The sequence below is a fragment of the Enoplosus armatus genome, chromosome 4 (assembly GCF_043641665.1).
Source record: "Enoplosus armatus isolate fEnoArm2 chromosome 4, fEnoArm2.hap1, whole genome shotgun sequence".
Lineage (NCBI taxonomy): Eukaryota > Metazoa > Chordata > Actinopteri > Centrarchiformes > Enoplosidae > Enoplosus > Enoplosus armatus.
The window spans coordinates 22,172,510-22,196,779 of NC_092183.1; the positions used below are offsets into that span (position 1 = coordinate 22,172,510).

Consider the following 24,270-nt stretch of genomic DNA (forward strand, 5'->3'; position numbering starts at 1 on the left):
ACCAGTGACCGTCTGACAATTCGGACACCAGATCAGGTGTGACGCCGGGGGCGGTCACTCTTAAGGCTGCAATAAACATTCATTGCTGTCGGTGGGTTTACATGAGAATAACTCACTGATCAATGAATGCAGACTGCGGTTCAAACACCTCAGTAACCAGTTGGCCACAGAGAGCTGGACGAGAGCTGCGGATGTGTACCCAAACACTTGATGCGACACGCCGTTCAACAGTGAAGTGGAAAATGAAGGTAAACCAAAGTTTTACACTTTAGACACTGGCCAAAGGCTGGTAAACACAAGCACACTGTGTGCAGTGTACCGATGTCACAGTACTGGATATCCCAGCATTGAATTTCAGATTCTTCAAATACTTACCACTCGCTGTGCTTCCAACATTTACAGATTTACAGTGTGTGCGCTTTAAACTTGGTTTTAAAGTTCACCCACATTGGATAAACACATTCTCACTCACTGGCGGTATCTAGACACGCAGTCAGTTTTGGTTTTTGGTCTCTGATATTCAGCTATGAGAGTTCCCATATAATGGACGTGAAGGCACAATTGAAAAATTCAACAGCAACACCTCATCCCAGACAATCAAAAGAACATTCTGTCAACGGCTTTTTATGGGGCCCATTCCTTCAGTAGAAAATGGTTTCAATGGAAACTACTCGCACTATTCAGGTCTGTAGATTATCCAGAGTAAAGTCATGTTTCAGTGCAGAACCACAATCAAGATTCCACAATTAGTCAATTTGTAGACACTTGGGTGAAGTAATGATGCAGTAAGCTAATATCGGCTGATTTATAGGTGTAGATTTTCAAACTGTATGAATCTGAATGGGGAAAAAAAAGAGGTATGCTTTAGAGAACTGCAAGCAGTTAATGTAAGTTGCTGGGTTTTGTTTCAACTTTTTCCAATGCTAGTACTGACATGACACCTCAGTTTTTATCTTTTCCGTTATGTTAAGTTAAATGCCTAAAGCACAAGCAGCTGTACATGAACTTTGCCTGAATAAAACTACCATCACATTGGCAACATTTCTAATTTAAATCAGGAACTATCTGTTCAAAAAAACAAAAAGGTAAGAAGAAGAGGAAGACGAATCTGACCAGACTTTCACTACTTCCCAATTTTCTATACTTCCAGACGGTATAATTTCAAAAAGTATTAAGGTTCGGGGCCTAAATTTAAGTACGTTACTGTGTAGTGAATGGGAAATAACAACTACAGACCAAGAAGGCCTCCTAGAAACGGATTTTCTCATTGGACAGATGTTGCGAAGATGCTGACAAATGAAGACAGGCCGATGTGTATAGTATCTACTTGCATTATCTTGTGAAATAAGGATCTTAATACCTTCATATCAAGTCAATAAAAGTCTGAAACATTAAATGATCCTATTTTGAACATCTCCTTTGTTTGGGGTTGTCACCACATTATTCGTCATGTTTTAGACCAGTGATTCAAGAGTGTGTATTTCATACTGGCCTTGCATATGCTCAGGAATGAGGCTCTTGGTGTTATTTATTTCTATGTTCTGCTGACTGTAGCCTCAGTCTTATCCGATGCACACAGGTGGGGGTGGGGGGGTTCAGCATGTTGCCTTGAGCAGGCTTCCCACCATGACCCAGATGTTGGATTCTATGGCTTTTCTCCGATTTTTCCATTACTAAGTGCGACTGCTTCCATGACCTCAAAATTGTATTCTGTTCCTGTTTGTTAATGTTGTCCACTCTCCACTTCACTTGGGTTGAAAATCTAAGCTGAAAAATACTGTCAGCCTTGTTCCATGAAGCTACTGTTCTTTGCGTATTCCAATATCCCCTGACCTAAAAATCCCAAACTTGTCTGCAGCACCTTTCCAAAACTCATACATGATATTCCAGGGATTCCAAGGCCAAGGTCACTTTTAAAAAGACAGGCAGGCTGCTGTGGGGTTTTTTTCCTGGGACTTTTGTAATTACAGGGCACCCAAAATGTACTGTAACTAAAATCTAGCACAGAGGTGAAACACGCTCAATTCTACCTCCATTCAAATCAACCCACTCAAATAGATATACTTCTAAAAAGTGAAACAATGTGTGCCCACAATTCACGGAAAGTTAATCAGCCTCGTAACTTCATTTCAGTATGTAATTGGAGGAGATATGGACACATGGAAATAATCTCGCAGTAATTGCCCTGTAAGGTTATGCTAACATGCTGGGAAATTTCAAACACATTGCTGTTTTCCAGCCAGAGCAGACCAAAAAAAATAATGTGTGTTTTCTTCCTGTATTTACAGTGGGAAAGTGTCGGGGGGGAGGGGGGGTGAGGAGCAGTCCCCCGGGGCCCGTCTTGCCTTTTAACAACAAGCAAACTAACACTGTTTCTCCACACTCATGTACACAGGCCGTCTACCTCAAGTGCTAGTCATAAAAACAGAAATCTTAAGGTGTAAAACGAGTCCAATATAACTAATAATTGCTGCATATATACTGTATATATACACAGCACTGTGAGCTAGTACAAATGTGAAAACCAATGTATTATAAGGCATTCATTTAAATTTTCACTTTTTTAAACGATAAATTCTCTTATCTCGTGTTTATCTCAGAAGAAGTTTATCTTCTTGTCCCGGTGAAAACCTTTCTGAAACAACCTAGAATTCTATCAAATGAAGCTTCCGAAAGTACGCCGTTTTCAAGCTACATTACGGACTTTAAATGAGGGATTAATCCACAAATAAATAAGTGAATGACTTAATTAGACGTCAGTGCAGCTTTGCCGCAGCTTTGAATGAAGCAGTATATCTACAGAGGCCTGTATGCGGCGGATGGATACTGTTTGCTACATATATTTAGGGCCACACAAAAGTCTGCTTGTTTATCCCTGTGGAGTTGGGCTTTTGTCATCACACTCTGTGAAGTTATAGGCACTGACACTGGGAACAGCGTGACCCACTTCTCCCTGACCTGGAAACACTCCGCAGGCTGACCCCGAGTCTAACGCCAACGCAACTTGCATCAAGCAAGGAAAAAAAAAAAAAGGGACAGTGAATCAAATCTAGGCTAATCATGAATTATTAAAGGCTAAAATGACAAGAAAGCACGGGGGTCAGCAGCAGCAGCTCCCAAACACTCTCTCGCAGCACTCACGCCATGTTCTGAGTGCATAAGGCTGGGGCACCCATGGGAGAAGAGAAGGAAAATCAAGTGAAAGAAAAAAGGCTACTAGTGGCCTTTCATTCTTCATCCGCTTATCTATACATTCACTTCAGTCAAACGCAGCCCTTAGGCTAACAGTGAAATCCACTTTAAAAGGAGAAAAAAACACACCTCAAAAGGAACAAAGAGAGGGATCTGAGGCAGACGTCAAGTGTTTGACTGCTCGGCCGTGTAGCAAAATGAAAACCTGGTGATCTTGAATGACTTTTGGACACAGGCATATGAAGTTAGCCCAGTTATGTGAGGACAAAGGAAAGGCATGCGCTGGGCTCCAGCCAAGTAGTTCCATATGGGTGTTGAGTTCACTGGGTCCAGGTAGCACGTGGGAGCATGCATCACATGGCGGCCCAGGCATGGATCTACTGCCCCCTTATGGCCTGGAACGTGCGGTGCTCACAGGAGGCCTGGCTGCTTGTGTCGATTTGTGGAGGCGGGCTGCATGACTGGAGGATGACCAATGAAACGAGATATTCTTCAAAAACATCATTTAATCATTCCTGGCGTATCGCACGCTTCTTTTAACTTCATCCACACCGATTATCCAGTTGGACAATTCCAGGTCATATATGACATTTATTATTTAATCTCAACTTTCCTGCCTACTGTGTACATTTACCAAGACTTGATGGTTAAAGTTGACCACAAAAGAACTGGAAATTACACGTAGATCCAGACAGTGAAACCACTCGGGGGCAAAGTTGAGGAGAAAGAGTCTTGTCACCAGCTGGTAATGATTAACCATGAAACAGAGGTAGTTACCAAAGAAGCCTGATAACCCCACTGGTGACCCACTTGGTCAGCTATGTCACTGGACTTAAAGGGAAAGGGGGGGGGTGTTCAGTCCAGAGGCATAACAGGTCACAATCTAGATTCTAATGTAAAGGATATACTTGCATCAAGAGACGTCCTTTAATTGAATGTTTAAGGAAAAACCAAACGATCATTTCTATCCTCTATGACAACTATGAAAAGATAAATAATTGTTGACGTTGTGAGTGTGAACAAGTGTGCAGCTCCAGCTTTTATGGACTCTGCATTTTAACGCCACCCCAAAGAGCTACATCTGCGCCCAGAGAACTGCACTCTCTCATAGGTTTATAACCCCATGAACCACAAATCAATCCCCAATAAATGGCCATCTGCAGTTTCATGAAGATGGCGATCGACGCTCCAAGTTTGTGGGGAAATATTCAGATGAAGGGTCGAGGAAAAACACAAACACGACACTTCTCTCGTTTGAGATATTTGAGTTGACGTTAGGACTTCATCTACAGGGCTAGTGTTGAAAACAGCTGTTGCTAACACAGCTATTTGGCCCCTGACCTGGGTTTTTTGGTCATTGAATGGGGGTCTCTGAATTCCCACCCCTGTCAGAGCATTTACAAGCCTGAGGAGCCCTGCCTCAGCCCCCCTTGACCCCAGCGTCACCCTTGCCCGGTGCATGCACCGAGGCATCCTGGGAGGAGAATAGGGCCAACAGGGGGGAGAGAGTGGCCGCGGCCGCGAGCCCACCTAGTCAAGTTTACGACCCAATCAGGCTCAGCCTCATAAATCCACGCCTCCTCCAGCAGCACGCAACAATGCCGGCCATTCACTGTGTGCGCAGGTTTAATAGTTCCTCTCCGGCTTTCTTCCACTTCTTAGCGAACACCCCCCCCCACACACACACACACACACACACACACACAACCCTCCCTCCCCTCCTTTCTCCTCTCACAGGTTTAGAGAGGGACTGATGAGAAAGCCCAGGCCGGAGGAGAGCCGTGCACAATCAGGTCAGCGCGGAGTCACGGCGAGGTCAGCGGTTTTCTGAACTGTGTCCGACCTCTGACCCCTCCCGTGGTGCCACCTGGCGCTGCGATGGCAGCCAGGGGAGCCCCGAGTGAACTTCGCCTGAACCTGGACCTTAACATTGGACCATCGCCTCACCCCTGGCCCTTTGCTCCCAGTTCCCTCTGGGCAAAGAGTCACCCGTTTATGACATTTTTACATCTCACATCTTCAGGGTTTGCATTTTAATCCACGATGCAGAGGCACTTGTGATGACGGCATGGGTGGCAGCCTTTCACTTAAGGAGGTTACGTTCTCTGACCATTCAACCAACACACATCTGCACAGGCTGAAGTTATCCAAGGGAACAGAATAGAAAAGCAGAAAGACACAATAAACAATAATAATCCTGTTATTATAAATGCATAGCTGCTCTCATTCTTACCATCTTGTTTGTATTTCACACACACCGTTTTCACTAGTTACTGCTGAAGAGCACTCCTGCTGAGGACCAATGCTTATGGAAGCTGCTCCATTATTATTGAGTTTATACTCCCCTCTTGTGGACTTGACAGGAAATGATAACCCATTCAATAAAGGTTACATCCCTCCTATTTTACCACTAGATGGAGCTGCTATCTAATGATTTTATGACTGACCCACACTGTAGCATGAACAGAGGTGAGTCCTGTTTTTTTCATGTACAACTGTAATGTAGTGAAGAGTCAGTGCTAGAGAATATATATATAGACTAGGCTGTGTCTTTAGTTTGCACTCACCCATGCTGTCAGTCTGTTCGGACTCCAGTGGATGGTTACTGTAAAAGCCTGGGGGGGGGGAAGGTACACAGAGGTAGGTCAGCTGTTAGAGATGCACATACTCACACAGGTATTGAAATTAAAGGTTAATATCATGATAAAATGATGGTTTATTGGACTATTTCCCGAAATTCCCTCAACACCGTAGACACAACACACGTCACAGCCCAAATTTCACACACAAGGAGTCATCATGTTGTTCTGTGTATTCACTGTTGTGTTGCTCGGATGTGATGAATGAAATTAAAAAGCAGACACGCAGAGCATGAAGTGGAATAAAACCAAAGCCTGCGCAATCATGCATCTGAGGGAAGGAGTTGTGAGCAAGAGTTATTATTTTAGGGTACTTATTTGCAATAGTATTAATGATTAATTTGAACAGGTTATCAAAGAATATATGTCCAACACCTGCTGGGCATATTTGTACAGGCTTTTATTTATGGGTAGAGGATTCTGGAGTCCAGAATAGAAATCCAAACTCCTATTCAGCAGCTTTTGCAACTAAACTTGACAACCTCACACAGCAGAACCTAAAATGTACAGCACAGCACTAGCCAAAGAAAAGGGCAAATTTCTGCTCTTTACTTGTTATTTACTATTGTGTATAGCCTATTATTTACTATTCAGAATAGTATATAGGTTTAACTCCAATACTGCTAAAAGACTGACTGTTCACACACACACACACACACACACACACACACACACACACACACACACACACACACACACACACACACACACACACACACACACACACAGATTAGATACTTCAGTTAATATTCAAAGTTCACTGCTTGGTATCAGCAGTGAACTCCTGGTGTATACAGTCCATCAACATGTATATGGATGGAGTGCTTTCTAACTTATGACTTCTCTTTGCCGCTGATTTGTGAATCCAACACAGAAAGTGTGTGTGTGGTCCTCCTTTTCCTTCAGTTCGTTTGTTTGTTGAGTTTCATGACCTTCAGCAGCAGCACAAATCTAGGGGGTTGAGGTGTTCCTTCGACTGAACGGCAACTACTTCATTCTTGAGGCCAATGTTTTGGCTTTCGTACAGTTCACTAATACAAAAGGAGAGGCGGTTGGCGTCCTCCCTCCGTCCTCTAACCCTCCTTATGTTTGTCAACAGACGAATAAAGAAAAAAGTTCTAAGAATTGAACAAAGAAATTGACAATAAAAACAAAATATAGAGAGAAATGATGTAAAACACAAAAATCCCAAACCGCATCCTTAGAGGACCTGAATTAATAAGGTTTGTTCAATTCATGGCTGGATTAGCAACCAGTCAAAGTGAAACTTTGGAGCCCCCAGGTTCACAGTGTAGAGGTTAGTTTATGATAATTTGACAAACCAATTAATAAATAGTTTGGTAATAAGGTACGATGCAACTGAAATGATAAAAGGTAGCTCATGCATTTTTTTTACCCAAACTTTAGGGCCTATTTTACAGAGGGGCCCTGGTCAAATTATATTTGGGGGGGGGGGGGGGGTCAGAAGGGACCCCGCAGCTCATTTTCGCACCAGGGCTCATTAGTTAAACCCTCACGTCTACCTGACAAGCGAAACTGTCATGGCCACGCAAATGACGACCGTTGGAACAAAGAAGCAAAGGAGGAAGAGGAAGTAGCTTTTTTTTTTTTTGGTCCAAGCCTGAAAAACAGAGCTCAGTGTGGATGGTTTTTGACCGAGCTCTCCCAAGACCACTCAACTCTGGTTCCCTTTTTTTGCCTAAACGTTACCAAATCTTAACCACAGTGTTTGAAGATCTCTTAACTCTCTCTAGGTTCAGGGCTTTCCATAGACAATTTGTGTAATATTCATTAACTGCACAGTAAATACTGAATCAATCATAGTGCACCACAAGCGAGAGAGGTGGACCACAGTGACAGGACCACATCGGGTTTTTAATGCAGGGCCCGACATATCATCTGACCAGCATATGGGTCTAACCACAACCCCAGAACAATCTGTTTGCTTCATATTGGTTACCCTCGTTTTATGCCCCCCTCCCCATCTCGCCTCCATCAGCAGCCTGGCCATCTGCGTCGGCCCCCGTCTGGAGACGAGGCGCCCGCTTCTCACTTACAAGGCACCCGGCGAGCTCCATCACTCACATCCAGACGAGTGCAGAGTGTGGGCTGTCGGTGCCTCAGATCCCCCCTATCTGTGTCAGTGTACCACCCTGCTATCAACAGCTGTAGACCCCTGACCCGACACACGCCAGCTGCCCCCCCCCCCCCCCACCTTCTAGTCAACACCAGCATATGTTCTCCCTGGAGCATACACCGACACACACAAGCTCTGTTCCAACACACACGTGCCTCGGTTGCCCTCCCCTCAACAGACACACACTTATATTGACGTATGACACACAAACACGCGTGCAGACAAAAGGTGAATGTCTGTGAGCAACCCCCCCCCCCCCAACCACCACGGTGATACTAAAACTCTGACATACTGTATATCACAGCTTTTACGTGAGATTTACACACAAAAAACAATCAATTTAGGAATAACTTCTTCCATTTTCTTTCACAGCAACACTGATGTAGAGGCAAAAAAAATGAAGTTAATTAGTCATTTCGACTAACTAACAATTATATATTTGTATGCATTCAGCCACTGTACTATTTCACGGCTACAGTATATTTGCCAACTGTCAAATTAGAAGACCATGCCATTGTAAGATGTGTTTAAACCCATTTACTTTAAATTACTTTAAATTACTCAGCATGGTGCAGTAGTTTTTTGGGTTTTAAAAAAAAAAAAAAAAAAAACAGTTCACCTAAATGAAAAAGAAAACATACTTACTCACTCACCACGAGTCATATACAGCCATACAGGTACGTTTGGCTTTTATTTGATCATGCTGTGAGCCATCAGTCTCGTGAGGTTTCTGCTTCTACCCAACAATGGAGGTGAATGGAATTTCATTTGCGTTGCTCACAGCAATTACCAAGACTAAGGGTCTATGGCAACACTAGCTGCTCTGTGAGACTGTGCGTGTGCGCTAACAGTAACATGGCCAGCATTCCCACATGCTCCCAGTGACGATGCTAACATGCTGATGTTTAGCAAGGTATAATATAGAATTTTACAGATATCACTGTGAATCAATTTCGCCGCAAAAGAATAGTTCCAATGATAACCGTTGACAGCGTGTTCTGTGGATTATCCGCAGTACCTGGGACAGTGTTTCTGAAAGGAGACATTGCTGTTGAATTGTATTACTTTTCAACGCCGTGAGCACCACAAACAAAATCCCATTCACCTCCGCTGTATCTGGGGGGAGCCAGGAATCTCAGACGGATACCTCAAAAACTGGGCAAATCGAACCAAAAACGTGGCTAGATACCACTGCAGGCGAGTGAGAACATTTTATCTTTATTTTATTTTAGTGAACTGACGCTTCTCCTTTCGCCACCAGTTTCCATTTATTTCCATACATGAAAACAGTTTTGAAGTTTTTAAGAGTTAAAACCTGCTCGACCGCGTTGCGTGGTAATGCATTCAGTCCTCCCACACATCATTTTCCAATTTTCTCTCTGCTACTTTCTGGTCAGCTCTTAATAGTGGCATTTCGGATGGGGATCAGGATTAAGCCTCGTTTCAGTCCATACTCCAAGGCTGCAGTGTTCACTGATAATGGACCATCAGTGGAGAAGAATGGGGCTCTCCAGTGTGTGGTCTCTGTTGCTAATCCTCATGACAGTTTATTGACCATTATAGCCAGAGGCCGGGAAGGCTTCCAGCAGCAGCCAATGCAGCCGGAGCCTGCTCCGCTGAGGCCCATTGTGTGTTGACAAAGGAAGGCTGCATCTTTAACCTTTCACCTCCAAAACCTCCGCAACCTCCGGCCCAATCAGCTCCCCATCAAAATAACATACCACCTCTTGTCTCTTCTGTATTCCTCCTTGTGGATGGAGACATGCTATTGCATGCTCAATATGGCATTTACCACAAGTGGCTCAGCAGTGCGCCAGCCCTTCATCACAGGTGATGAGCTCAGGCAGATTGAAGGTGCAATTTTCAAGTGTGAGCAAGTGAATGCAGACATCTATTTACTCCACGTGATGACCGATTCAAGCATGTTCTGAGCGGTTGATGCTAATTCTGAAGCATTTACTGAACGAGTCCGGCTCACCTGGCCAGAGACTCACTGCCTGTGGAACCAAGCAGCAGCCGCCACGGCTCCACATATCATATGCTGCAGTTCCTCGCATGGCTGCTGCCTGCAGCACTGTCTCACTCTCTGGTTCCAGCTTCTTAAATGTGAGGATTCAATGCTTTTCTGTGTCATATATGATAGTAAACTGAATATCTTTGAGTTTTAGAAAGAAACAAGTGTTGGAAAGAACAAGCAATTTGAATAACTTTCCTTGGACCCTGTTAGATTGTGACGAGCATTTCCCACCATTTTCTGCCATTTGATGAAATGATTGATTGAGAAAATAATCTGCAGATGAATAAGATAATTGTTAGTTGCAGCCCTATTTGGGTCATGTTTGCTTATTGAACGGTTTCCCAGGCTGTCCAACTTCACCCAGCTCGACTTTGTGAACCTTTCTCTAACTACAGAGCAATTGCTTTTGAATTTTTAATTTAAGACTATTAAAAAAAAAAAAAAAACTGAGCTGCAATTTAAAAGTCATTCTGATTCAAGAAACTGACCCACCACAGCAGGTTTGATCTGTAATCAAGAAACACACAACGTTACACCCTTTCTTGCCTAGAAGCCCAGTAGCCTGGTGCTCATATTTCATCATTTGTTCTTTACTGATATGAACACCAAAGAAAATGTCTCTAAAATCCAAGGGACAGGAAAGACCTCCAAAGTCTCTTACAATACATAACCATAATAATCAATCAATAATAGTTCCAGTGGTGGTTTAAGTCTTTACACACTGTGGTCAAAGTAGACACTGTAATGTATATTACAATACAGCAGAAGTGCCATATGGCTGGACTTGTTGGTGCCACAATGTAGAGGCTTCAACTAGGATTTACATGCAACAGATACTGAATGCACACCAAGTGGCCCACCCTCTGAGGTCCTCAACCTGAAGCAATTAGCCCTGCCCAGGAATCCCTCCCCAACATTCATGCAGCCCCTATCAGTCCATCACTATCCCCGCTCTTCTGTCCCAGATGGCCGGGGTTCCGCATGGCCAGCGGAGGGCAACGCCAGCCTGTTATCTGAGTAGGTTGGCCTCTACCTGCCAGCCTGGCTGGCCCTGTCCCCCCCCCCCCCATCTCAGCACTACATGTCACACTGCAGGCCTGGCTCCAAACACAGGACAGGACAGAAAGGGGGAAATGGTGACGAAGACGTGGAGAGAGGAGTCAGTGAGTCGGTTTCGAGGCCGAATTTAGATGCCAGAGTCCATTGAAGCCTTAGTGAGGTCAAACTGTTTCTTTGAACCTCCGATACCCCCCACTGAGTCTCTCTGTCACCGTGAATAAACCCATTAATGGGATATTCTGCCCCTCTTTGACTGAGCAGTAGCTGCTAATAGAGAGACGTGAAATAACTCTTGGCATAACAATCGGTGCATTTTTGTTTTGTTTTTTTACATCAAAACAAGACAATTTCCATGTGTAAATAATCATGAATTCACTTGAGTTTGTCCAAAACTTAGTAGCCTGGCTTCCAACTAAAACCAGACTATCTACTCGTATCAATGCTGTTTTAACCTTCTTTAACACTGGCTACACTGTCTTTACAATTCTTTGAATCACATATAAGACACTGCATGGCAGAGTCCCGGTGTTACTATATTTCACCTTTTAATTTGGTGTTCAAGAAGATGCATTTATTTGAACGCGTTTGTTTTTGTTAAATAAGGGTCACTATCTAGCCATGCAGATAGTTTTGGTGTTATCTGGCCAGGTTTTTGAGATATCCGTCTCTGAGTGAGTGTTTGCTGATTCAACCTAAAGCTGGTTCGTGAAAGCTTTGGGAGTCTAGTAGAATTCTCTTGTCGAAACGTTCTGGGGTAAACAGAGGGCGATGCATTTTGTATTTCTGACTCATGCCAGGGGGGAAAGAATCTGGAATGGATCCGGGTAGCTAGCATGAGCAATGAAAGCCGCCATGGCCGAGCATACAAAGAGCTCTGCCCACAGAAGCTTTAAACGTCATGGCATGAAAATCCACGGTTTTCCGCGTGTAAGCAGCTAGTTGCCCGACTGGTGCAGTGAGGACAGCACAGACGGGGAACGTTTTTGTAAGATTCATCGTGAACAATACAGTTGTGGGTTGTGTGACATCAGCTCCTCACTGACTCACTCACTCAATCAATCAACCAATCAATCAATCAATCACCCCTCCCAATTGTAAGATGGATGAGAGGAAGCGGCAGCCACAGATAGATCATTGTTTCCACTCTGCGGCAGGACAGAATGAATCCCGTGCTTGCTGAGAGGTCAGCGTAAAGAGGGCTGCTTTACCCCTTGGGCTCCAGTTGATCCATGCTCCCCACACCCCTCCCCTCCAGCGGAGACACCCAACCATGACAGTAAGGAGTTTCAGTTTGCCTCAGACAGCCTTGGAGGAACAGATGGGATTATAACCAAGTGGAGTGGGGAGATGTTTGCCACTGTTACGCGACCACCTGGCTTTAGGGGGGACTGCTGCTGCTGGACCACTCTATCTAGCTGGCTGCTATCAAAGCCTTATTGTTCCTTTATGGGGCTCGATGTTGCTTCCAAGTGGGTGTGAATGGCCTGCTGAATCCGAGAAGGTTGCTACATTACACCTGGTCCCACAGGTGAAGACCCCCTGTCGACGTGGCAAACAGTGTGGGTCCATATTGCATATGACAGATTGTGAAGGAACTCGAGTGTTGGCTTCACGGGCGGCTCCGCAGCCATCCCTTTGACCCCTACACCTGACCCCTGACCTCTGTGTGTAACACGGCGCAGCACAATGTCTACTCTGTCCTCCCCGCTGCTTCAGGCCGGCAGAGCGCGCGGCCCTGCGGTGCCGCCTCGCAGCGCCACTCAAGTTCACGGAACACGCTCACGTTCCTCACATTCTGACTTTACAGCGTCTGATCACCTGGAAGGGGGGGGGGGGGGTTCATCGCCTGAACCAGAAACCCAAGAGACACATCATTTTAAGACTTCTAAAACTGAACTGGAGGCAAAAAGCCCTACATTAACTATATTTTCTCTATTTCTAAATTTTATAATAAAATTTCAGATATATCTAAGTTTTTCCAGCACTCGTAGACACTTAAATTTGTTTTTCAGCCTTTTTGGAGGGATATAACAAAAGATAAACCACCAAACCTTTTGCACAAATCTACATGTGCAGGACAAACGATACCAGCGTTTTAGACCGCATGACATAAGACATATAGTATCAAACATAATCTAAGCTCCTCAGCTCTTGTTGCCTAATTCTTAAATACACAGAACTTTATTACTAAAAATAAAAGGAATAGTTCAACATTTAAGATACCAAACAGGCCAAACTGTACCCTTGAAGGTTAAAAAACGGGGAAGAAATCCAAGAGGCAAGTAACTGACACAAAAGGATATTTGAGCATCGCCTGGCAATATACAACTGGCAACAATGACAAACAAGCCATCATAGGTCAAAATAAAATGATCCCAGGAGAAATATGTATGAAAAAATGCGATTAAGCACTGGATTTTTTGAAACATACATTTCCCTTTTTCAGGAAAAAAGATCTCCATGTCATTGATGGATATTCAAGTTAAATTGATCACCCACTTAAGGTTATAATATAATCTTTTTATTTAATGCTACAGTGTTGGCCACAATGCAGCCTTTAAGACCAAACAATGGGCTAAGGCCACTTTTTATAGCCTCGGAGACTTTCTCATAGTGCAGTCATCAGTGTATGTTATGTTAAACTAATGAATGTATGTCTTTATTCTGTGCTAATCCCGGCAGGCGGCCGGGCCGAGGGTCACGCTGTGGTCAGAGGGGCGGGGGCTCCCGTCACCGCCGCATGACACGCTCAAAGGAGCAACTTCCCTTTCATCATGCCAGGGGTCAGAGTTTTACTACCTCGCAGAGCCCGCCGAGCGCACTGCACTGTGCAAACTCAGGCCTATGGCAGCCATCTGATAATAATCATCTTACAAAACCAGCCCAAAAAAAAAAAAAGCTGCATCTCACTTCTTGTTAATCTCAGTTCAGACTGCCAGGGTCCTCTGATCATACCTGACATGGGCAGCTCAGACTAAAACACTGAAATTGGTGACATTTTTGGTGAAAAATCAAAACTGATCTCCCTTAAAAAATTTGGGTATTTTTTGTGGTAAAAAGTTATTGATTGTCTTGATTGATTGATTGATTGCAAGAACTAACTCTTGACCTCTTGAACTGCATCCGTAATGTGTCGAGTAACTACAGGTCATTCTTAGACTGAATTATCAAATGTATATAAATGTATTTGTAACTTTTAACTTTTTTTATTTTTTGACAGCAAACAGAAAGTCTTACTCCCATAATAAATGCCGTGGTGATGTATATTTTAAATAAATCATTACGATCTCATTTCTTTCTTTTTTTTGTTCCAGTTTTGTGCCAGCAGTTAGGTTACTTGACGTCCTATTAAACAAATAAAGGAATAAATAATACTGCACATCATGTGCTGAAATAACACCAAAAATCCACACTGCTTTTTTTATGTTTTTCTTTTATTTTCTGAGCTGTCACACCCAGGGTTTTTTTGTGTGCGTTTTTTTTCTTTACTTTAAGCAATTTGTCAATTATTCAATCAGTCAATTGCCAGAAAACTAACAATCAAAAAGATTGTCATTTATAAAAAAGGAAGAATGGCTGCTTTACTCTCAACAGTTTTGGACTGTCGGTTGCACAAAACGAGACATCTGAAGACATCACCGTTAAAATTTGGTGACTCAATGACAAACTGGAAAAACGTCGCCAGATTTAGCGATAAGGAAAAGTATCGTTACATGCCCTCGTGTGCACAGCAGTTAAGAACACAAACTGAAGTGGGCAATCGGGGACAGTTTGCTCATAACCGTGTGTGTTTAGGTAATGAGAACAGTCACTGTTTAGCAGATTCCTGTTAAAAAAAAGAGTCAATGTGCACAGCTCTGTGTGTCTTTTCTGTTGACTGTGAAATGACTCTGGTGCCTGGTGATGAGCTCGCTCTGTAAATCAGCGAGGAAGATCCCCGGTGTGGGAGGACCTCTTGAGCCGAACGCACCGGGCACATCACGTGTGACCCGAAGTTTCTCTTTCCGGTTCAAAACAGCCAAATGAGCGGCTGCTTCCTCCTCCGAAATGGAAATGGCGGCTTTTAAATTGAAACTCCTCAGCTGCTCTTTTATAACCCTCCGACAACTGCGTCCCCCCAGCACCGTGGCTTTCACAGGAAAGCCATCCCTACTCTACATACCAAGTTCAGCCTTTTACAGCTGCCTGTAAACTCATCCTCCACCCAAATTCAAACTCAAATGGAGGACATTTATGGCCTCCGGCTATGCTACGTGTTGAATATCACAGAGGCCCGACAAAAGCGTGGCTCACAGATCGCCGGCGTCACTGTACCAATTGTCCCCCATACTTACTGTAATGCATTTCCCCTTCAAAATATGGTTTATGGCAGCTTCCTCCCCCATCCTGCCCTGCTGCTCGTCGGCAGCTGTTAGAACCTCGGGGTTGCGTCCGGATCGAGCGAGCAAACATCTCAGAGAGAGAGAGTGACAGAGACAGAGAGAGCTGCAGCCTCACTGCCACCCCAGCCTGTAGCTCATGGATCAAGTGGAGGCTGTAAATACTTTCCTGGGTTACGCGGAGGTCAGCGGAGAGCGGGCCATTAATGCTTCAAGAGCAACATCCCACTGACCCCTTGTCACCGTTCCCATAGCGCTCGCTGTTGCTGCTGCCACCCCCCCCCCACCCCACCCCCCACGTGTCCATCACAATCCACACAACAACAAAAACCACAGGAGCAGCCCTTGGGGGAAGAGCTGTGAGCTCAGCGAGAGGATGGGAGCGGCGCTGGAAGTGTTTTAGGGAGGATGGAAGTTCAGTTCATCAACGTAAATTGGGGGGAAAAAAAATCAACTTAAAGATTTCAATCAATCATTAATTGATTTACGTAAGTATCAGAAGTCATGGACATTAAATGACTAATTGCTAACTATTACTATCCATTGCACTCTTTCCGCATCAATCATTGTTACATTTTAAAATCAGTTCCTGTTCCTCACTCCATCCTTCCCTGAGTGATATGGAAATGGGATTTTATTGAGTTTTCGAACACAGATTGCATGCTGAATAAATCAATTAGTCAAATTGACAAGAATTGAATCATTAGAGTCACCTTTCAAGCAAAAACACCAAACACTTTCTTAAACATGAGCATTTTCTGCTTTTCTCTGTTTTAGAATCGCCATAAAGTAAATATCTTTGGGTGTTTCAGCCCTGTCATGGTTTTTGCACTGTTTTGGGAACATTTTACAGATCACATAACACAAATAATTCGTTGCAGCCCCAACGATTAATGACAGAATGTGCCGAAGGAACGATGAGAGTGGTTTTGATTGGATCAAATCACGGCACTTTAAATCAAATTGTAACTGCGTCTAATCAATCACCCGTGGTGTGGACCTGTATTTGAATTCACGGGAACGTTCGTTTGATCACTTCAGGATTCGAAACACAACAGTCCTTCCTTTAGATCATGTTTGTAACAGTGGACATCTCAGATTAGACAGGCCAGTGACCATTTACTGACGGCAATAAATGCAGATGCCACCGTGCAGCCACACACTGATCTGATCTAACGTCAGCGGTTTGTACAGAAAAATAAAACCTTCACCAGAATCCTTGAAAGTCTGCACGGAATTGCGCAAAAAAAAGACAAAGACAATAAAGATTTTAGATAAAAGACAGATCTCACAACTAGTGCAAGGTATTAAACCTTGATCAAAAAAATCAGATATCAGATTGAATTTTTGACTTGATTATTATTTTTGGCAGGTTTCTTGTGCGGCTGTGTTTTAGCACCAGTTTTTATCCACTAAATGAAAAAAAGGGGGGGATTATAAAAAAATACCCATTATTATAATCAAAACAATAAAATCCTAATAATAATTCCATTTGTTCCCGAGGCCTCTTTCCCCCGGTGCGGGCCTTTTCAGAGGGTCAGCAAGTTGAAACAAGACAGACTAAAGCACGAAAAAATTATTATGAATAATAAAGCAAATGGCCCGTGAAGCAGGTCACATTGTAGAGTGAAATGTTAAATGCAAAGCGCCTGAAGTGTCAGGTTAGAGGGTGTTTGTGGGATAATGTGGCTGTACTGACACTGCAGCGTCACGTGACTGTTGCATTGCGCGCACGCCTGTGTGTGTGTGTGTGGTTGCTGCCGCCCTCTTGTCGTTGCTACCGCATCACCATCTGACCCTCTTCATTCTGACCACGCACATGTGTGTTGCCTGGAAACAGCAGCATCGGGATAAAGGACTTTCAGCCTCTAGGACCTCTGAGGCAGAGAAGGGACCGTCCTCAGCAACACCGGCCTCCTCCCTTGCACTGTTCAACACACGCACACATTTTATTCACGCGTATTTGAGCTTCATTTGATCCTTTTAGAGATCTACCTCAGTCAATTAGCTCTGCTGTGAAGATGGAGAAAAAGCCTAGCGTTGAAATCGTTTTGTGCTATTTTCTATTTTTCCCAAACAACCAATAATTCAGAATAATTCTGAACTGGTCATGCTGTAAATAATTAGGACAAACAACTGAGAAAAGAGCGAGCATGAGTAAGGAGTTAATGTTATCATTGCATGTATTGTCATGAAGGTCAACGTGGCTTTTTATTATGAAATATGGAATTTCATCATATTGCCCATCCCGATGGCCAGCAGACATTTTGGAGAATTTTACGTCAATCCTTTTATGAAAAAAGCCTGCAGGTGAATGAAGAGCACATGCGCTTCACAGACGTGACAGTTTTCACATGTGAAAATAAAATCAAAGACACAAGGAAACTTCAACCACCTGAAAAGGGGAAAACACCAGAGAGTTTTAGATTTCACATTTTGATTTTGAGAAGGAAACTGAACAAATGGTTCATTCATCTAAACTGAGGAACGAATTCGCTGCACTAACGCATGCACAGAAATGACACAAAGCCACCACATCTTCCAATGCACTGATGTCTTGAAATGTTTTGCAAAATGAGCGTTTTCCTGAGCAAATATAGAAAGAACTTAACCAGCTATCCAACAAAAACAGAAACAACGTTCAATCCATCAAGCCAATCCTCTTAAAAACCAAAAAAAATCCTGTGTGTCATTGTTCTTATTACTCTTATTTGGCCAGTTTTCATTTTTTTTGTTGACAAAATAAGAAAATCCAATATATTTCAGGCCCAAACAATCTGCCTGAAGCCTTTTCACTTTTCACTGATCTGCCATGTTTACAGCACATACAGGACCTCGCTCCGAACACTTGAAGATGCCTTCATTCATCAAACTTGAGCCTTCAAATGGTAAAGCCATCTGCCGCGGAGCGTGCTGCGAGATAAATCGCTTTGTTTGAAATGCTAATCAGCCCCCCCCCAGTGAAGAATTTTTCTTGAGTCTGGTGAAATTATCTAGGGACGGGTGGAGAACCTATGCATTTCCACAACTTCCATTCGGTCTGAACAAGGAATCAAAATACTCGATAAAAATGACTTAAAATACCTGTTCAATTCATTTGCTGAAGAGGGAAACGACAATCAAATCTAAATCCTGAAAATCCAAGACTCTACGAGAAGACTAACCAGCCCTGCTTGTTTCTGTAACACACCTGTGGTTAAATAAATGTTACCGTATTTTACTGTCAAAAGAGCCAATCCCCCCCCCCCCCCCCCCCCCCCCCCCGGCCAGGTCTTTTTTTGACATTTCATAAATGATTCAGAATGATTGTTATGTACCTTAATTTGTTGTGTACGCAACATAGAATGTTATGAGAATATTCTCAGAAAATGACACATTTTTCCAACAGAAACATTCAGCGAATGTTTTCCATCTTAACAGCAACAGAAAAGCTGCCCTATGTTGGGTAAAAAGGATTACTTCACTTTAACAAAGCAGCCCGATTGAGCCCATGTCAGCCCCCCTTTTTCAGTCCAAGTAAGTACTGTCCGGTTAGAACAGGAGAGTTACATTACAGATTTGTTCCAACAATTCAAAATACACTCATTTGATGTGTGTGTGTGTGTGTGTGTGTGTGTGTGTGTGTGTGTGTGAGAGAGAGAGAGAGGTGAGGTGCAGCTCTTGTCTCTGTGCTGCTGTTGACAGAGATCTACTGATAGTGGAGGGAGTCAAATTAAGAAGAAAAAGAAGAAGAAGAAAACACTACATGATGGATCACATCTGCCTGCGTGGGCCCCCACCCACGACCCCCCTCCCTCCCTCCCACCACTGCCACCAGCAGCAGCCCCTCCTCCTCTACTGTACTCCTCCTGGGTCATTTATTCAAGCGTCACGGCAGGGGGTTTCGCATCCTGTCCCTGCCCCACCCACTGCACAGCCTCCCCCCCTTCACCCTGCCCCGAGGGGAAAGGACCGACCACCACCACCACCCCCACAGCCAGAGCAAGGGCTGACAAAGCACTTTCTTTCAGCCTATCTGCCCCACCGTGCCAGCCTGCAAACCCCCGGGGCCCAAACACAGATCCACACAAATACTTAACCCCTCCACCCAACCTGTCCTCCTCCTTCTCACTGCTCCTTCGTCTTCCTCCGAGTTCAATTACATTAAAAGTAGCATACTTCAGTGAGCGTGTGTGTGTGTGGTGGGGGGGGGGGATTCCTGGTCAATTCAAAGATCAATGGAAATTGAGTTTGTTTTCCAAATGTGGTTATGTGGAAAAGCCCAGAGGCAGGAGCTGGAAGGAGGGCTCGGCTGCTTTGTTTTCTACGTGACAATGTGAGGTGATAGAAAGGCTTTGTGCACCTCTGACCGGTCTGTGATGGGTTAACCAGCTGGACCTTAACATCTGTAACATCTGTCTCTTTCTTCTGCCGCTACGGCTAACGATTATTTTCTTTATTAATTCATCGGACGACTGTTTTTATATATATATATATATATATATATGTGGAAAAATCGTCAAATCGTGGTTTGGTCTACAAAATGTCAGGGAAATGGGGGGGCAAAAATGTCCATCTCGGTTTCCCAGAGCCCATGGTGACGTGTCAAGAAATGGCTTTGACAAAAGTTTGCAGTTTACGGTCACATAAGTCAAAGGCAGCGAAAAGCTGGAACCAGAGAACGTTTGGCCGTGAAAATGACACAACGGTTTGGATGAGAAGGCCTTCCTCATTTTTTTTATTTTATTTATTGTATTACATGAACTGTATTCAGGACAATGAGTAAATTTCTTTTTTGAAAAAGGGCTCTTAATTTGGTCTTACTAGAAAATAACATACATGACTGGATTTCAAAACATATTCAGCTCCCTTTGGTTTATTCCGTGAAGTGTCTGCATTTATTAGTGTACTCGCGTATTTAGTTATCTAAGCGTTTGATTACTTCTAGCTTCTGAAAAAAAAAACGTAGCGCAGGAGACCATCAAATCGTGAAAACTGCTCTAGTATTTTCATTACTGATTAATCTGCAGAGTGCTTCAACTGATCAATGAATTGTTTTGTTTATAAAACGTCAGAATATAGTAAAAAAAAAAAAAAAGTAAAAATGGGGTACATTAATGTCTAAAAGATTTTGATGTAGCTGTAATTTTTTTCTTCATTTATTAAAATAAAGGTTTTGAAAATGCCTTTAGTCTATCTTTTTTTTGGTAATTGTTGTTGGGACATAACAAACCCATCATATGCCCCTGCTGGCCTTTTTCTTCTTCTTCTATCTTCATAATTAGGCCCATTAAGTCAACTGTTATTCTCCAATCAAGTGACACACACACACACACACACACCAGTCAGAAAACACAGTCCACGTTAATGCGCCCGCATAAATCACGGCGAGTGCGCTCAGGTCGGGCAGAGTTTTAAAGGAATTTTAATCTTGGAAATGTCAGTAAATCTTCAGTCACCCCCGCATGGGGGGGGGGGGGGGGGGGGGGGGGGGGGCACGATATGAGACTGGCGCCTGGGACAGACGCCGCTGCAAGGTATTGTGGGGTTTAGTTTTGGTGGGGCCTGGAAGTGGTCAATATGGAACATCTGAGGAAATAATAAATTTTAAGTGAACTGAATGAGAAGTGAGGTGTGGGGTAGGGGTAGGGGTAGGGGTACCCCCCCTGTATGCTGATCATGTAAAAAGGACCAAAGTCAGTGTCATCTGCAACAAGCTGCGAGATGAATCCTACAGAAATTGAACGCATCCTGCCCATTTATCACATGTCCATCTTTTCCGCCCTGCAACACCGGATTTCTTTTTTTTTGCGGGAGGGGGGGGACTACAAAAAACGCTAATGGCTTCAGGGCGTTCTCCAAGTTCAAAAGTTCACCTTTTACGATCTCCCCGAGCCTGACTGACCACCTCCAAATAAAAACATTCCGACCTCTGTTCCCAGCGAGCCCGACTCCAGCTATCACACTCACACACACACACACACACACACACACACACACACACCTCACGAAGCAAGCAAGCAAACACCCCGGGAATAATAAAGACAATCCGATCATTTCCGCTGATGCAAAACAAGCAAACACAGCAAACTCAGCCTACATTTCAGGCCAAAAGTGCGCTCTCTCCGCTCAGCCCAACGGCAGGCCACTTCCCACCACTTGTTAAGAGAGAGGCATTTCCCAAACTTCATTTCACCTGACAAGAATGGCCACAAACACGGGGTTTCACGCGCGTTCACAAGTGTGCAGAGTTTGGAGAAGTGGCTGCGGTGCCTGTGAGCGGTGATGGATGCACTAGTGAGTGTGTGTTGGGGGGGTTAATTAAAAATAGCGGAGCCATGCGGTAATGTTTGGAGGTGAGGAAAGGTGTGATCCGGTCACAGGCAGCAGCAGTGTGTTATACAGTAAACCTGATGATGTGTGTGCGTGTGTGTGTGAACATGCAAGACCAGGGGCTCCGGGTGTCGTGTTTGCCTACCGTTAACGGACTTTGCGTTGTTTCTCTCCGGGTAGTCGAACCCATTCGTCCTCTTCTCTATCTCCATCCTCCCGCATGGGCTGATCCCGAGTCAGCCCGATGGTCGCCTCTCGCCGCCACGAAGAGCCCGCAACACTGTCGGTGAGGATGGTGAGGTGACAGTGGTGGTGGTGGTGGTGTTGGTGGTGGCGATGAAGCGTAGTCTGAACGTGAGTCAAGCTGCCACTGCTTTGTCCCTGTCCTCGGCCTGGCTGGCTCAACGCTCGGACCGCCGTCCCATGATTTAGCCCACTGCTTCCAGTCAGCGGGGAATAACTGGATCCACACCCCCAGGGGTGGTGCGTTCGGGGACCTGTGAGGAGCGTGGAGGATCGCCCACTCTCAAGTCCAATTAGAAAGCAGGGTCACTAAATAACGTTGAAATGTTAAAGCAAACATAAGAAATGCATTAGAAGAATTACCAATAATTACAAATGTTTATAGTCGGCTAGCCCGCGTCAAAACCGGACCAAAGTAGTATCGGCCCCCCAAAACAACAATAATTCTGTTGTTAATTCATTAGGATGCATAGTTATGATAAGTTAATGTTAAAATATCAGGGAGCTATACAAAAAATATATTTTTTAGGCCTATATGTAGCTAACTGGCTATGTGAATTTGTTGTTTAGCTAGCTGGACCTAGTAGGCTAAGTGTCAATGAACACACGAGAACAAAACATTTTCTCATACTTCCTGAAGTATGAAGTATGGAAAAAAAGACCGACCCTATTTTACATCTAAATCAACAAATTAAATGCGCTAATTAGACTACTCCGCAGCTCGTATCATGAAACTCGGTTATTCCCACATGACTTGAAGGCAGCACAAAATACACAACAGAGATTACGCAACGACGGATGGCTGTCGCGCCGCAGGCATTCTGGGATATGGAGTCCCGCGGTTTGAGTCTGGCCAGCAGCGTCTTCGTGAGACAAGCCGAAAGCTAGCACGCTAATGCTAATGCTACCATTATCTTCTGGTGCTCAAGCTAGGCTGCTGTTTGGCTACTCAAAGAAGGAGAGTTCAGCGTTCGGCGTTAACAGCGAGTTAAATACGATGAAGTGACGAGTGCTCAATCAGAAATAGTTGAGAGTGTGTAGCGCCCTCTGGTGGCCGCACTATAATAATGCGTGGAACAAGAAATCATGTTTTCAGATTGGCAGCGTGAAGGCAGCTGGCTAAACCGACAGCCCAGTAGTTCTTACCACTTTAAAAATCTGGCAGCAACGTAGGCACCATCTTAAGTTCTTATCTGCATCAACCTTGGCTCCAATATGTAATAATCATTTATCCCCCCCCCCCATCTTTAGATTCAACTTTCTCCCAGTGGAACAGTAAAGGTATTAAGACTTTTCAAGACTTGTATGTGGAAGCGCTGATTTTTCTTCTTTATCATCCACATTTGGACTACCTCCATCCCATCTTTTCAGATACTTTCAAATGAGAAACTGTACCTCTACCATTTTTCCCAGCTTTCCATCACTTCCCCCAAAACAAGCATGGGTCAATCTGCTTTCTTTGAAACTACATCAAAGGGCATCACTTTCTAAAATGTATGACTCCCTCATGTCATTTAAAGATAGTGGTACAATTAAAGCAAAAACTAAATGGGAACAGGAGCTGGATATGGAGTTACATAGCATGTGGTGGAAGGAGGCCATAGACAGAGTGCACACCTAGGCCTCATCTTTCCAAATCTAGGCTTTCTGGAATGTATCCAGATGTTGTAGATAAATGCAGTAGATGTCATAACACTCCCTGCAATCTAAGCCGTATGTTTTTTTCTATAGTCAGCACTACACAACTATTGGGAAGGGTTTTTTAAAATGATGTCCTCAGCAACCAATTCCACTGATCAATTTTTGGACCCCTAACAGAACACTTGCTCTTAACTTGAAACAAAAACAGGTAACTGCATTCACGTCTCTCATAGCCAGACGTGTCATACGATTACACAGGAACTCTGCCAAGAGTCCTTCTACATCCTAATGGCTTAAAGATGTCTTGTTCTTTCTCAAACTTGAGAATATAAAATACACTCTGAGAGGTTCAAGGGAGAAGTTTTTTCATACATGGCAGCCCTTTATAACCCATTTTAATGTGTTGCATCGTCAGTTTGTTAGGTTTTTTTTTTTTTTATCTGTATTTATTTTAGGTGTGATCACACCCCAGCCACAGTTGATGGTGTGTGTGTGTGTGTGCGTGCGATAGAGATGGTTGGGGGTTGGGTGGGGGTTGTAACATGCGGGGGTTAGTAATCTTATTCTCTGATCTTGATTTCTTCCTTTTTTTTTTATTTATTTATTATTATTTTGCACTCTATTTTTCTATATCTATATATGTTACTTAGA

The 24,270-nt window shown here is 43.9% G+C and overlaps 1 protein-coding gene across 3 annotated transcripts in view; it reads right to left on the reverse strand.

The window, feature by feature from the left end:
• nr6a1a (nuclear receptor subfamily 6, group A, member 1a) overlaps positions 1-21,947 on the reverse strand; it is a 72,823-nt gene extending 50,876 nt beyond the window's left edge. For 2 of the 3 annotated variants that reach the window (XM_070904786.1, XM_070904784.1), the window contains exons 1-2: positions 21,881-21,947; positions 5,760-5,807 (exon numbers count right to left, since the gene is read on the reverse strand). In XM_070904786.1, the coding sequence (XP_070760887.1) occupies positions 5,760-5,807; positions 21,881-21,947 (115 nt within the window). Of the gene's footprint in view, positions 1-5,759; positions 5,808-17,318; positions 17,323-21,880 lie in introns of all 3 variants that reach the window. The other variant, XM_070904785.1, reaches the window with a different exon arrangement.
• Positions 21,948-24,270: the final 2,323 nt, after the last annotated feature.